Below are 12,568 nucleotides of genomic sequence, written 5' to 3'. Positions count from 1 at the left end.
GGTGATCTTCAATCGCTCCTCGTTTCCTATTTGCTTTCACAGTGATTGCGACTTGCACTTCAGATCCGATAATTTCACTTCTCAAGAGCTTGCTGCTTAATTCAAGTGCTTACTATTTCTATCATTATGGCTTTTACTGATGACGCTGTCAAAGCAAAGCTATCAGCTCTGAACGACACGCAGGAGAGCATCGTTACTGTTGCGCAATGGGTCATGTTCCACAGGTACAGACGCTTACTCCAATCTCAAAGAGACTTGCTAATTTTTGACTGTAAATTTAGACGCCATGCTGAACGGACTGGACAAATTTGGCTTCAAAAGATTCGCGAATCGCCGCCTCCCAAGCGACTCAACTTGATCTACCTAGCTAATGGTATACATATCCTCCCACACCCGAGCTCCGCTCTGCTTGCTGATCATATACACAGAGGTTGCCCAGCAATCGAAAGTACGCGGAAAACATGATTTCCTTATTGCGTTATCCCCAGTCCGTCTCCCTACCGGTCCGGCATTGCAACTCAAACTAACAGAACAATAGATAATTGTCGACGCTACGTCAGCGGCTTACAAGGGTTCGCCGGGTGAATATCAACAAAGGATCCGCCGGGTCGTGGAGGTCTGGAGACAACGCAGTGTATTCGATGGTCCTATTTTGGATGCAGTGGAAGCTCGTATAGACGGTAGGTCGGATCAATACGCACGAGTGACTAGCCAAACTGATCATGTTACAGAACTCGACAAAGCTCGTCCCACAAACAAGAAACAAACCCTCGGAGGATCTTTCTTCAAGGACACTTCTTCGGGATCCACCCCGTCCGAACTACAGCCTCTCAACCCATTGCAGGTTACTCTCAACAAGGCTGTCATCAACTCCACCAACTCCGCCACAAGCGCTACTTCGGAGTTCAATAAGCTTCACGACTCCAAGACACCGAAGCCTACGCTGCCTGTACACGCCGCGCGTCTAAGTTCACTCTTGAAGACGCTTGCCAACGCAGAAAACTCCGTCTCTGAGGTAATCAAGTCGCGCCGCGCCTTGATCGATGGGCTTGAGAAGATTCTCCAGACCAACCGTGCGGAGCTATCGAAGGAGGAAGGCCTTAGCACCGAGATCGCGCAGAAGAAAGCCTCAGTCGATACCGAGAAGCGCGAAGTCGAAGATGCGATTATGCGCGGTCTACCCAGCGAAGAGTCCTCTACAAACCCCGGCGAACACAGCGGACACGGTGATGCATCCGTCCGCCCAGAAGTCGAAGCTCTGACACCTCCCCCGGTGGAAGCTATTACGCCGGTGGGGTCCCCACAGCCAGAAAAGCAGCAGCTTCGCCGCGGCCCGTTTACGGAAGAGGCGGACGAGGACACTTCAGAATGGAACCCCATGAACATCCCCGATATGCAGCAGTCAGGCAACGGGTCTACCATCATTGATAAGCCCACTACCACTTCTTCGAGTCATGGCAATGACTTTAATGTCGCTGCCGATGGTCATGCAAAGAGGCGCAAGATCTCGCATGGCGAGGAGGACTATGCGGCTTTTGCGGCCGGCGAGCTAGATGCTGATGTTGCCGATCTGCTTGCCACTCAGGCAAACAGTAAGTGAGCTTGAAGCATAATGGTCGAGGCCAGATTTTACCTTGGTGGTTTATGTGCGTCGGCTTCTCTTGTTTTGGTGTGATTTATTCATTTCTTTCTTATTCTATCGATTTCTTCTTGGGCATTATTTCGGTTTATGCTAGATATCATACTTTTGTGTATGAAGTAACTAAATGTATGAGTTGGACCATGTAATATATGGCATTTATCAGACTCGTAGTCCGATTCTCTCCGGATTTTCTCCGTGCCAGTGTCTTGCATGGTGTCTAGTGTCTCCATATACATCGTGTTTACGTGCCTATTTGCTTGCGACTAGAACTAAGCAATACAGCAACTATCGATATGCAACGGGGATGTCTGCTCTTCTCGTCACATTAACTATGAACCCATTCTATTTGCAAAAGAAATGTCATCGGAATATATCCGGATCCATCCACCGATCTCGCGCGAAGCGGTTCGACAACTGATGCCTTCGCCCCCGGTAAGACAACACAGAGCGGATATTGTTTGAAGATTCATCTTCTGGAGGTGGTGGCGGCTTTGAACTGCCCCCCTTCGGTTTCACGACCAGTAAAATGATCATACCCACCACGACAAGGAGAAGTAATAGCATGATCTTACGCTTAGTGGTTCGTTGTTGATAACCCGTAGCCTATATGAGTCAGTTTCTCATTCTAGCGACATTGAATGAAAAGAAAAGAAAAGAAAGGTAACATACCACTTTCAGCTCCTTGTCCGCAGCCTTCACCTCGGTGCCCATTCGCTCGACGTTGTAATCTATACGGTCTAACATGGTTCCTTGGTCGATAATCATGGTCTGCAGTTCACGGAAAATATCCGAGAGTTCAATAATGCCCTTTGCGATATCGTTGATCTCGCGCTCCCGCTGCGCAATAGCAGCATCATTCTGACCGGTCTGCCGTTGCGAAGTCTCCTGCAACATCGTCTGCGAAAAGGACCTGTCGGCATCTGACTCCATCATCGACGGATCCGTGTATGGGTTCTGGGCCTGCGTAGGCGCGCCGTCGAACGGCGTCGCGATACCCTCGAGATCTCGCAATTCTGCACAGAAACAAATCATCGCATTAGCATATTTGAACCAACCGATTCCGCCTGTGCCACGGAAAGAGAACAACAAGAACGAAACAAAAAGAAAGAAGTGGTCCCATACTCCGTAAATAAGTACTTTGCTTCTTCCTAAACCTAGCACTGGCCTCCTGCACCCTCGCAGCAAGCGAAATCTGAATATTTTTCGCCATAGTCTCCTCCCCACTCGTAACACCACCATGCGCCTTAGACTCGCCGACCATAGTCTCGATGCGCATGATAGAGCGCTGGCAATCATGAAAGGAGCGCGTGACATCCTGCGTCAAGCTCTCGATAACGCCCTCGTCCTGCCTGCGCAGCTCCTCGTCGCCGAAGCCGGGGAGAAGGTGTTTCTGGTGTAGCTTGTCGAGCTGGGCGGAGTTCTGGGCGATCTCGGACAACAGCTCGGAGACCTCTTCCTGCACGTCCACCCAGCGCGGCGGGAGGAGGTCCATCTCGATGACCATGTCGCCATCTTCGTCCGTTTCGGGTATTAGGCGCCTGTTTTCCTCCGGGTGCGAGGGTGTGTCGGAGAAGCCATTTGTTGGTGTGAAGTGTGGCTTTTTGGCTGGGTGGTGGATGAGGGATTGGCGGTAGGAGAAGTAGCTATGTTTGGAGGTGGAGTGTTAGTTGTTGTTATGATTTGTAGGTTGGTCTTGTGGGTGGTGTTTCTTTTCTTTTCTGGCTCTTTCCCGGCGCTGACGGGTTGCGCTTGGGGTAGGGTAGGGTATATGGGGTTGCATACAGGTTGGTTCGATCCCGCCACATTGTGAGGGCGTCCGGAGGATCGAGTTGTGTGGCTGATTTATTAGTTTGTTGAGGTTATAGGAATCATGATCAGGTGGGAGTGTTAGGCTGGGATTGAATGGTTTAGAGTCTCGATGTAGCCAGAAGTTGATAGGAGCTCTCCACATGTCGGAAGGGGTCACGTATGGTATTCATCATGTAATATGTGGTTTTGTCCACGTGGAATGTGGTAATTTTGGTATGGCTGGGTAAGATCTAAAGACAGCTTGATTTGCACATATTCTCTACTATAAATATACCGATGTCTCTCTCATGCCAGCCCCTAGGTAGCTTCAAATGGCTTACTATATGGCTCGTGTGCTTTAACTAAAAGTGGCATTGACAGTGGACCCCCGGATTTTCGAGCACAATATGGCCCAAATAGGTAACTATATGCATCCATGGATGTTCTCAAGGTAATGCAAATTCGAAGACTAATAGACTGGAGAATAACCGAACAACTATGTTTCATTGATATAGGGTATTATAATATGTCTTATAGTCAGCTTGGTTCCAGGCCTATAAATACACCCGCAGGTCTACACCCTACAAAGTACTAGATATAGCCTTGGAAAAGAGATCCAAGATAAAACACAAGCCAAGACCTTCCTAATGCAATTAGAGCAATCAAATCCCATTGTCTATTCTGGTATAGTATCACTGTTAGCTCGATCATAATAGCCCTGGGCCACGGGATCAAGCTTTCTTGTCCGGCGTTACATCCACATCATACAAGATGAGGAAGGAAATATATAAGATAGTACTTTTCAAAAGATTGAAAAGGTATATCCACATGTACAGAGTAGATCTAATGAGATATCAAGAGATAACAGAAGAAAAAAGAAATACCAATGCATATGCCCAGCCAGTGGCAACATTCAGCCCCAGGAGAGTCCCACCGCCCTGAGACGAAACGACGCTGACTGGGCACCTCAGACACGCTATTTTGGTTACTCTCGTAAGGCTGCTCCCCTTAACCCTCTTCTTCATTTGACCCCTCCTTACTTTGTTGTATTTTCCACCTACATTCATCATGGTATGTCCATGATCCCCCTGACTTATCAGTTGTGTTGTCGAAAATAATCGACAACAAAACCCCCCACATTGCGGGGCATCGTCCCTGCTGAACCTCCCTGACCATCGTATTCTCTAGGCCGATTCCCTCACCGAAGAGCAAGTTTCTGAGTACAAGGAGGCCTTCTCCCTGTTTGTGAGTGACCACACACACACATTGAAGATGTGATCATCGAATACATGCTGACCGGGGTTTGTTTTGTTGCGAAATAGGACAAGGATGGCGATGGTACGTGTGGTCGCGCCCGACACAGCTTAGTCGAGCCCACAGCAGGGTCCTCGGCGATGGAATCTCGAGAGAAAAGAAAACATTCTAACATGCAATCCTACGAATAGGGCAAATCACCACCAAGGAACTTGGCACAGTCATGCGCTCGCTGGGTCAGAACCCCTCCGAGTCCGAATTGCAGGATATGATCAACGAGGTTGATGCCGACAACAACGGCACTATTGACTTCCCCGGTACTTCACCATAATCTACTGGTATAAACGAGAGACGGCTACTGACGTGCGGTAGAATTCCTTACAATGATGGCTCGTAAGATGAAGGATACCGATTCCGAGGAGGAGATCCGCGAGGCATTCAAGGTCTTCGATCGCGATAACAACGGGTTCATTTCCGCCGCCGAGCTTCGCCACGTCATGACTTCCATCGGCGAGAAGCTGACCGACGACGAGGTGGACGAGATGATCCGCGAGGCGGACCAGGATGGTGATGGCCGGATCGACTGTATGTTTTGGAAACAATCTTGGAGCCTACGGGCACTTGCCTCCCCAAATGCTAACCTCTCCGTCTCCATATAGACAACGAGTTCGTTCAGCTCATGATGCAAAAATAAACGCCGCGTTCCCACCGTGCGCCTTTTTCAATGTTAGCTGACGTCGCGGTTTTTTAACGAGAATGTTTCTCTTCCATTTCAATTTTCCAATACCGATTTCCTGTAGTCTATACTCACTAGGCTATACATTTTGGATGATTTACGATCAAGCGTGTGCTTTGAAATGCAGACGGAGTGGACTGGGCGGTACATTGGGTCAAGTGTTCATAATATAGGAATGATGGCTCTCTCCCTCTCCCTATAATTCTGATGGTACTGGGCTTTCAACATCACCCTGTGCCAACCAACCATGTCCATGTCCACGAAATACCGTAGCAAGCGTATAAGAAGTAACCTAACCATTCATCCATACCAAAGCCCACCATTTAAGCATACAGCTATCGATTAAACCTCAAAACCTCCATAAACTGCCTCGCAACATCTGCCCCAGACCACGGATCAGGGTCATCCTCAGCACGCTCACCAAAGCCAGTCCTATCAACCTTAGTATCAGCCCCAGACCCAGCCTTCTTCCACCTCCTCAACCGATCCTTGACCTCCCTCCCAACATTCGGGATAAGAATCGCCTCCCGAGCCTCAACACCCAACCTCCCCCAAAACTCCCGAATCAGCGATGCAGTAGCCGCATACTCAGCATCGATATCCGACTCTTCAATCGCAGAGCTAGCGAGGTCAATACCTGCGACTTCAACGTCCACATCACAACCACCGCCAGCACCAACATCAAACGATCCATCCTCCCGATCCACAGGAATGGCCTCCACAACCGACGGACCACGCCACTCAATCTCAACAACTGTGCCACGCACACGCGCCGTCGGGAACGTCTGTCGCACGTCACCAAGACGCACGCGGAAGTCACCAACCTCATAGACGATCCCGTTCGGGACAGCTAGCGTGAACCGGTGGTTCCAGAAGGGCTGGCAAGCGTAGGTGAAGTGCTGGAAGAGGGTCCCATATGACGAAGGGGGGATAGTCGTCATAACCATTGGCGGGGTGGAGGAGTGATCTGGCGCGATGGCATTTACAGGGCCGCGCGCGCCTTGGTTTTGATTCTGGTTTGGTGCTGGGATGGGCTTCTCTGGCTCCGAGGTGTAGATGAAACCGTGGGCTGGGTAGTGGGTTAATGAGAGAAATTGCATGTAGCGTGGGTTTGAGGGTTTCTTGTTTGAGTTTGAAGAGGGGAGTAGGCCTTGGGTGTCGCGGAGGAGCTTTTGCTCGAGGCCCCAGCGGCCGATTGGAGTTAGTTCTTCATTTGGGAAAGCGGCGCGGAGGCGCTCTGTAATTACTTGGAGGGCTGTTGAGGCGTTTGGGTTTGAGGGGATGAAGTAGACACTTAGTTGGGTTAGTTTGGGGGTTTGTGTTGGATTTGAAGAGGGGATTTACCCAGTGATAGGCATTTTTATGTTTGTTTTCTTCTTATATTCTGGGCAGGTGCAGAAGAGATGGAACTGATGATCACAGCAGTGTTGAGCTGAGAGATATCGATTGGGGAACTGATGTGTTGAGAAGATGGCGGTGATCAGCCCCTAGACAGTCTTCAGTCCTACTAGAGGATTGATTCAAGAGATCTGTAGCAGGTAGCGACCATGCAATATAGATATAGAGATTGATCAATAAGAATGATGATCAAGTCCAGTGCCAGAAGGAATGACAAAGGACGATTCCTAAACAGGAAGGGAGCTTTGCAATCTATATAGCTTGATTAGTATAAACACTGATTGTGAGAAGAATCCGTTACCTTTGGACAATTTCTATGTATATGGGATTGTTCTGGAGGATCAAGTGGTCACCAGATGAAAGCCCACGATATAACACTGGAGTGCAAACAGAGCAAACATCTTAACACTTCAACTGTCTGGAAACCAAATCTTTTTCTTGCAACGATAATTGCCCTTTTGTTATATTCATTTCCCTTTCTATTACATGGTATTGCAATTAGAGAATTCAGATATTCAGAATGCTGCTTCCTTTCCCCCTCTTTAGCCCGCAAAGAGATTGATATGGCTCGAAAGTGCCCGAGGTCAGCCTTGCGGTCACATTCAGCTCAGCTTCTCGACTTCTTGATACTAGTCCCTTTGACTCCACTCCCAAAGCACAAAATGGTGCATATGAACGGCTTCCTATCGATGTGACATGAAGACACAAGCAGGCTTTCAGACTTGCAACTTGTTACTGCTTCCCGATCTTCATCTAAATATCGACAAGATCAACACCTACTCCATCAGAGAGAGTCAGGGGCCGCAGTGGGGTTGGTGGCGCCCTCAGACAGAGTACAGCTTAGAGGCACAGAAGAGCCTCTTGGCGCTTTTATCACAAGTCTAGACTTGACCATTGATACACTAATAATAACATTATGTTGTTTGGACCCTGCGGATTTCCCTGATTGCGTGGCCCGGTGTTGAAGGGGGCACATTCTCAAATTTGCGCCAATCATCGTCCGACGCTCTGCAACATCATGCCTTGCACCAAATCGACAGCCACAAGGACGATCAATGGAGCTCCAAAGAACTCGGCCGTGTCTGACTCCTTGAGACCTCTCACAATCCATGACGTGCCACATTGTGTAAAACTGTGTCCATTTCCTCTTTTGCTTGTTCTAACTGTCGCGAATCTTATTCTCCTGGAGACGCCAATGTCGGCCTTTGCTACTAGTCCCTACACTTGACAATTGACTTGTACACCATTCAACTCCTTCTCTGGGCTTCCTACGACTATTTCCTTTTTTTTTTTTTTTTTTTTTTTTTTTTGGTTATTTTGGCACGCCCCTACTGCATTCATTTATTATGTATAACAAGCGCAAAAACCGACCTTTATCAACAGCATTGTTTGTGATTATCGCGACATACATTTTCTTCTTCTGGCTCCCTAGTACAAAAACATATCGAGGTCGCCTAGCAAAGCCAGTCTCCAGAAAAGACAGCACCGTTCGGCAAGATGCTATTCGTCTAGATAAAGTCACCGAGCGATTTCCCGTTACAGAGTACATCCCATTGCCAACAAGCCCAGCTAATATTCCCCGCATCCAGCATAACTTCCCCGAAGAAACGCGCGGCGAGCGCAATGCCAGACTCAAGAAGCGGGATGCTGTGAAGGAGGCTTTTCTTCATTCATGGAATGGATATAAGGACCATGCGTGGATGCGGGACGAGGTGAAACCCCGCACTGGAGGATACCAGGATACCTTCAATGGCTGGGGTGCCACTCTTGTCGATTCGCTAGATGCGCTTGTGATCATGGGGCTAGACGATGAGTTGCAACTGGCCCTGGAGGCTCTGGAGGAAATCGATTTCACGACGACTAAGAGCAGACATGTGCCTGTCTTTGAGATCATCATTCGCTATATGGGTGGTTTTATTGCTGCTCATGACCTGACCGAGGGCAAACATCCTATCCTGCTGAGAAAGGCTGTCGAACTGGGCGAGATGATCTTCAATGCGTTTGATACGCATAATCGCATGCCCCAGGTACGCTGGGAGTGGACTAGGTACGCCACAATATTAAAGAATATGCAACGATATTCGGGACTGACAATACCCAGATCCGCCCAAGGCAAAGAAATCACACCATCCTCACGCACGAGCTTAGCAGAAATGGGCTCCTTGACAATGGAGTTCACTCGCTTGACCCAATTGACCGGTGATCCCAAGTACTACGACGCCGTGCAGCGAATTATGAACGAGCTCGAGATCGGACAAGACAAGACCCGGATGCCGGGCATGTGGCCGACATGGATTGACACCGACCGAATGACGTTCGACGACTCCGAGTTCACTATTGGCGGATGTGCCGATTCGGCATACGAGTACTTGCCCAAAGAACACATTCTCCTGGGCGCACAGACAGACAAATATCACCGCATGTACGAAAAGGCCATTGAAACATTCAACGAGAATCTACTGTTCAGGGGAATGACCCAGGACGAGGACCAACACGTTCTCTTCACAGCTAACGTTGTTGCAATGCGGGGTGACTCGAAGACCTTCCAGTATGCGCCTGATCACCTCAAGTGCTTCATGGGCGGCACTGTGGCTATTGGGGCCAAGGTCTTCAATCGACCGGAGGATATGTATGTTGCCCGGGGACTTACCGACGGCTGTGTCTGGGCATATGATGTTATGCCTACAGGGATTATGCCGGAAGTGTTCAAGGTCAGTCCTTGTAAGCACATTGACGAGTGTCCGTGGGATGAAGAGCAGTGGATGTCAGATGTCATATCGCGCTCTATCAGTACCGAGGAGGACCGCGAGAAAGCGGAGGACCATATTGAGGCTGAGCATTTGCCGCCTGGCGTTACTAGTGTTCGAGACGCATCGTATAAGCTCAGGTACGGTTTCATCTCATTCCTTCTGCTGCACTTTACTAACATACTACCCTTCTAGACCTGAAGCTCTTGAATCTCTGTTCGTCATGTACCGGATTACTGGAGATAAGACTCTTCAGGACTCCGCGTGGCGCATGTTTAAGAACATTGATAAGGCAACCCGGACTAAGTTTGGCCATTCGTCTATCAACGATGTGCGTCATTCGAAACCAAAACATCAGGACAAAATGGAGAGCTTTTGGCTTGCCGAGACTTTGAAATACCTCTACCTTATCTTTTCTGAGCCAGATCATATCAGTCTGGACGACTATGTGCTGTATGTTTGCTCCCCAGCTGTGTTTATCCTATATGAACGAGCTAATAATTCTCTTTTCAGGAGCACGGAAGCCCATCCTTTCAAGCGACCAAGCAACTGAAGCGTTATAATATTGGGATACAGCTTTCATCACCAGCATAATATTGGTTTGACTCGACAGGACCGGCGTTACAGGCATTAGGGTTTTCAATATCATATACAGCATCTATTTCTTCCCCATCTACCAGAGCAAAGGATGCATCCCTGGAGCCCTATCCCATATCCTACATCCACACATGACACCAGAAGCCTTAATATAAAACAAAAATTATACATAAGCACAGACATCAACAGAATTAATCTTCAAATCCTCCCGCCTCCTCACCTCCGCCTCATCTTCATATTGAATCGAGTACCGAATCTCCTTATGAATAACCATCTTATCAGGCCCCTCCCCATCATCCACTCGCTCAGTCGCACCACTCGCATGCCGGTTATGCGGCCTCGGTACAAGCTCGATCAAATCAGATTCTGTCGCAAATGAACCCACAGACCCAGCCCTCGCGCCATTCTTCCCCTTCTCCTGTACCTGAAAGCCCAGATTCTTGCGCGGTGCGCTGAGCGGGAACATCGACCGACGTACAGGCTCACGCACCGTATCCGATCTGCCACTCTTCGCATCCTTTCGGTTTTTCCCAAGCGCTCCGTGCGCACGGGGACTGGTATCAACACACAACGAAGGGTCCAGGCGGGGGCGCTGATTCTCCGACTGTTGCAGCCCAGAGCTAGAACCAGGGCCACTAACGGCCGGAGTAACTAGCGGTGGCTTTGAACCTGTCCCGGCTCTTTTCCTCTGTATGCGGGACTGCGACATGGACCTCGAAGCGGTATTCGAATTCGAGCCGGACCCGGACCCAGACCCGGTCTTCGAGCTTTCTTTCGTACCGTTTGATCTCGACGCGCTATTCTCTAGCGTCGAGTCGCCCGCTGTACCGTAGTTTGTGCTGACGGCTGCCATGAAAGGTCGGAGACAGAATACGCTGCATGCGACTAGGGCGTAGTGAAGCTCGACTTGCATCCAGATTGTTGGTTTGACGGCGGCGAGGGTTGTGTCTTTGTTGTTTAGGGCTGCGTGGAGGGATGAGATGTGGATTAGGGAGAAAATTATGAGACTGGCATTTTGCGGTTAGCCTTGGGGTTGAGATTGGGGATGCGTGTTTTACTCACGGAAAGCGAAATATAAATGCAAATCCGACGGCTAATTTGCGGCGAACGGACATAAACAGACCTTTTAGGAGGATCACGGCGAGAAGGAAGAGGAGGAGCTCGGTTATAACGTCGACTGCGGCGATGAATTGCCATCGTATGTACTACACTTGCGAGATTAGAGACGGCCTCAGGGAAGTCGATGCATATAGTATATCATTGGTGGTTTCACATACCAAGTCGCTGCATTCGCCGCCGTCACTCCGCCAAGGTGTGTTTAGCTCACAGTTGACTAAGACGATGAATATAGCCGGGATTACCCAGGCAGTGCACAGAGCTAGTGTCGCCCAGGATGCACGGTTATGTGGTTTCTGCGGTGTGAGGCGGAGGTAGATAGCCACGACGCAGCATTTGGAGAGGTAGATGATTATGAGAGCGATGATATCGCTTGTTGCAATTAACTTAGGTAGCTGCTCAGTTTGGGTCCATGCAAACAAGATAATAGAATATCAAATAGCGACTTACAGCTTGGATCTGATCGAGTCGACCATCCTTCAATAACGATATAGAAGTCCCGAACCCGCGCGAGCAGGCATAGAAGACGAGACTTGATTGCACCACGGCGACAGCCTGTACAGCAATCAATAATACATGTTAGCAGTGTACTAAGGTAACTCATCCGGCCCAAATTTGACTCGAATTTTCGAGGCAACTCACCGTAGCACCCAACAAAACCCAATCATCGCGCGCAAACGGCGGTATCAGCATGAGCCGCACATATAACCGAATTAAGAAACACACCAAGGACACAACCAGTCCCAGTGCAGCAGTGATAATTACCCACGCGCCATGGTGCAAGTCATCGACAACCTCAAAGGGCGGCGACTGGCCTGGCGGCACATACGGGCCCATGACAGGGGAAGGGAGCAAAAGCCACCGCAAACGACGGAGTCTAAACAAGTACCCTTCTCGTTGTTATGGTGTATATCATGTGGAAGGATGGGTATAATGTGGTGCTATGTGGAATGTATATATGGGCCGCGGTGATCAACACAGACACAGAAACGACTGTGAAAGGCTGTCAGATCCGGGAGCCATGTGGCTGGATGGCGTGGTGAGAATAAGTTAAAGAAAGGGTTTATTTGAGACGCTTGTATACGATAGGAAAACAGGAGTAGGAGATATGCGGGTCAAGGAGAGGCGATAACGACCGAGCTAGGTTCCGTTTCTCCTACGATTCGCTTGCGATTGCGATTATTTCTGTCTTGGGAGACCATATGCTGATATCCGATACGAAACATGGATTATCGAGTCCAGACATGTACGTAAGTACGGAGTAGGGCTGGTGGGGTTCGCCCGATATGG

At 49.2% G+C, this 12,568-nt stretch overlaps 6 protein-coding genes across 6 annotated transcripts; 3 read left to right on the top strand and 3 right to left on the bottom strand.

Moving 5' to 3' along the window:
• Positions 1-126: 126 nt before the first annotated feature.
• On the top strand, positions 127-1,600 carry N7525_005119 (CTD-interacting domain-containing protein; the record flags this gene model as incomplete). The annotated part of the gene is made up of 5 exons (XM_002565115.1): positions 127-224; positions 282-373; positions 429-487; positions 539-680; positions 732-1,600. 5 exons carry the CDS (start codon positions 127-129, stop codon positions 1,598-1,600), a joined length of 1,260 nt encoding a protein of 419 aa, XP_002565161.1.
• A 402-nt stretch (positions 1,601-2,002) lies between these two features.
• N7525_005118 (t-SNARE syntaxin TLG2) lies at positions 2,003-3,447 on the bottom strand (the record flags this gene model as incomplete). The annotated part of the gene is made up of 4 exons (XM_061213285.1): positions 2,003-2,245; positions 2,312-2,655; positions 2,765-3,285; positions 3,425-3,447. 4 exons carry the CDS (start codon positions 3,445-3,447, stop codon positions 2,003-2,005), a joined length of 1,131 nt encoding a protein of 376 aa, XP_061070306.1.
• Positions 3,448-4,498: 1,051 nt separating this feature from the next.
• Positions 4,499-5,407, top strand: N7525_005117 (calmodulin; the record flags this gene model as incomplete). The annotated part of the gene is made up of 6 exons (XM_061213284.1): positions 4,499-4,501; positions 4,619-4,675; positions 4,753-4,768; positions 4,876-5,001; positions 5,057-5,269; positions 5,344-5,407. The coding sequence occupies 6 exons, from the start codon at positions 4,499-4,501 to the stop codon at positions 5,376-5,378; spliced, it is 450 nt and encodes a 149-aa protein (XP_061070305.1). The 3' UTR covers positions 5,379-5,407.
• A 348-nt stretch (positions 5,408-5,755) lies between these two features.
• On the bottom strand, positions 5,756-6,778 carry N7525_005116 (uncharacterized protein; the record flags this gene model as incomplete). The annotated part of the gene is made up of 2 exons (XM_002565118.1): positions 5,756-6,713; positions 6,765-6,778. 2 exons carry the CDS (start codon positions 6,776-6,778, stop codon positions 5,756-5,758), a joined length of 972 nt encoding a protein of 323 aa, XP_002565164.1.
• Positions 6,779-8,164: 1,386 nt separating this feature from the next.
• N7525_005115 (glycoside hydrolase family 47 protein) lies at positions 8,165-10,118 on the top strand (the record flags this gene model as incomplete). Its single annotated transcript, XM_061213283.1, has 4 exons — positions 8,165-8,865; positions 8,920-9,705; positions 9,761-10,018; positions 10,079-10,118. 4 exons carry the CDS (start codon positions 8,165-8,167, stop codon positions 10,116-10,118), a joined length of 1,785 nt encoding a protein of 594 aa, XP_061070304.1.
• Positions 10,119-10,325: 207 nt separating this feature from the next.
• On the bottom strand, positions 10,326-12,115 carry N7525_005114 (uncharacterized protein; the record flags this gene model as incomplete). The annotated part of the gene is made up of 5 exons (XM_002565120.2): positions 10,326-11,169; positions 11,225-11,367; positions 11,440-11,673; positions 11,729-11,833; positions 11,921-12,115. The coding sequence occupies 5 exons, from the start codon at positions 12,113-12,115 to the stop codon at positions 10,326-10,328; spliced, it is 1,521 nt and encodes a 506-aa protein (XP_002565166.1).
• Between the last annotated feature and the right edge of the window lie 453 nt (positions 12,116-12,568).

The sequence above is a fragment of the Penicillium rubens genome (assembly GCF_028828025.1).
Source record: "Penicillium rubens strain IBT 27055 chromosome Unknown utg000002l_segment0_segment0, whole genome shotgun sequence".
In the NCBI taxonomy this organism is placed as follows: domain Eukaryota; kingdom Fungi; phylum Ascomycota; class Eurotiomycetes; order Eurotiales; family Aspergillaceae; genus Penicillium; species Penicillium rubens.
The sequence above is the reverse complement of the archived record's forward strand: the minus strand, read 5'-3'. Positions and strand labels throughout refer to the sequence as shown.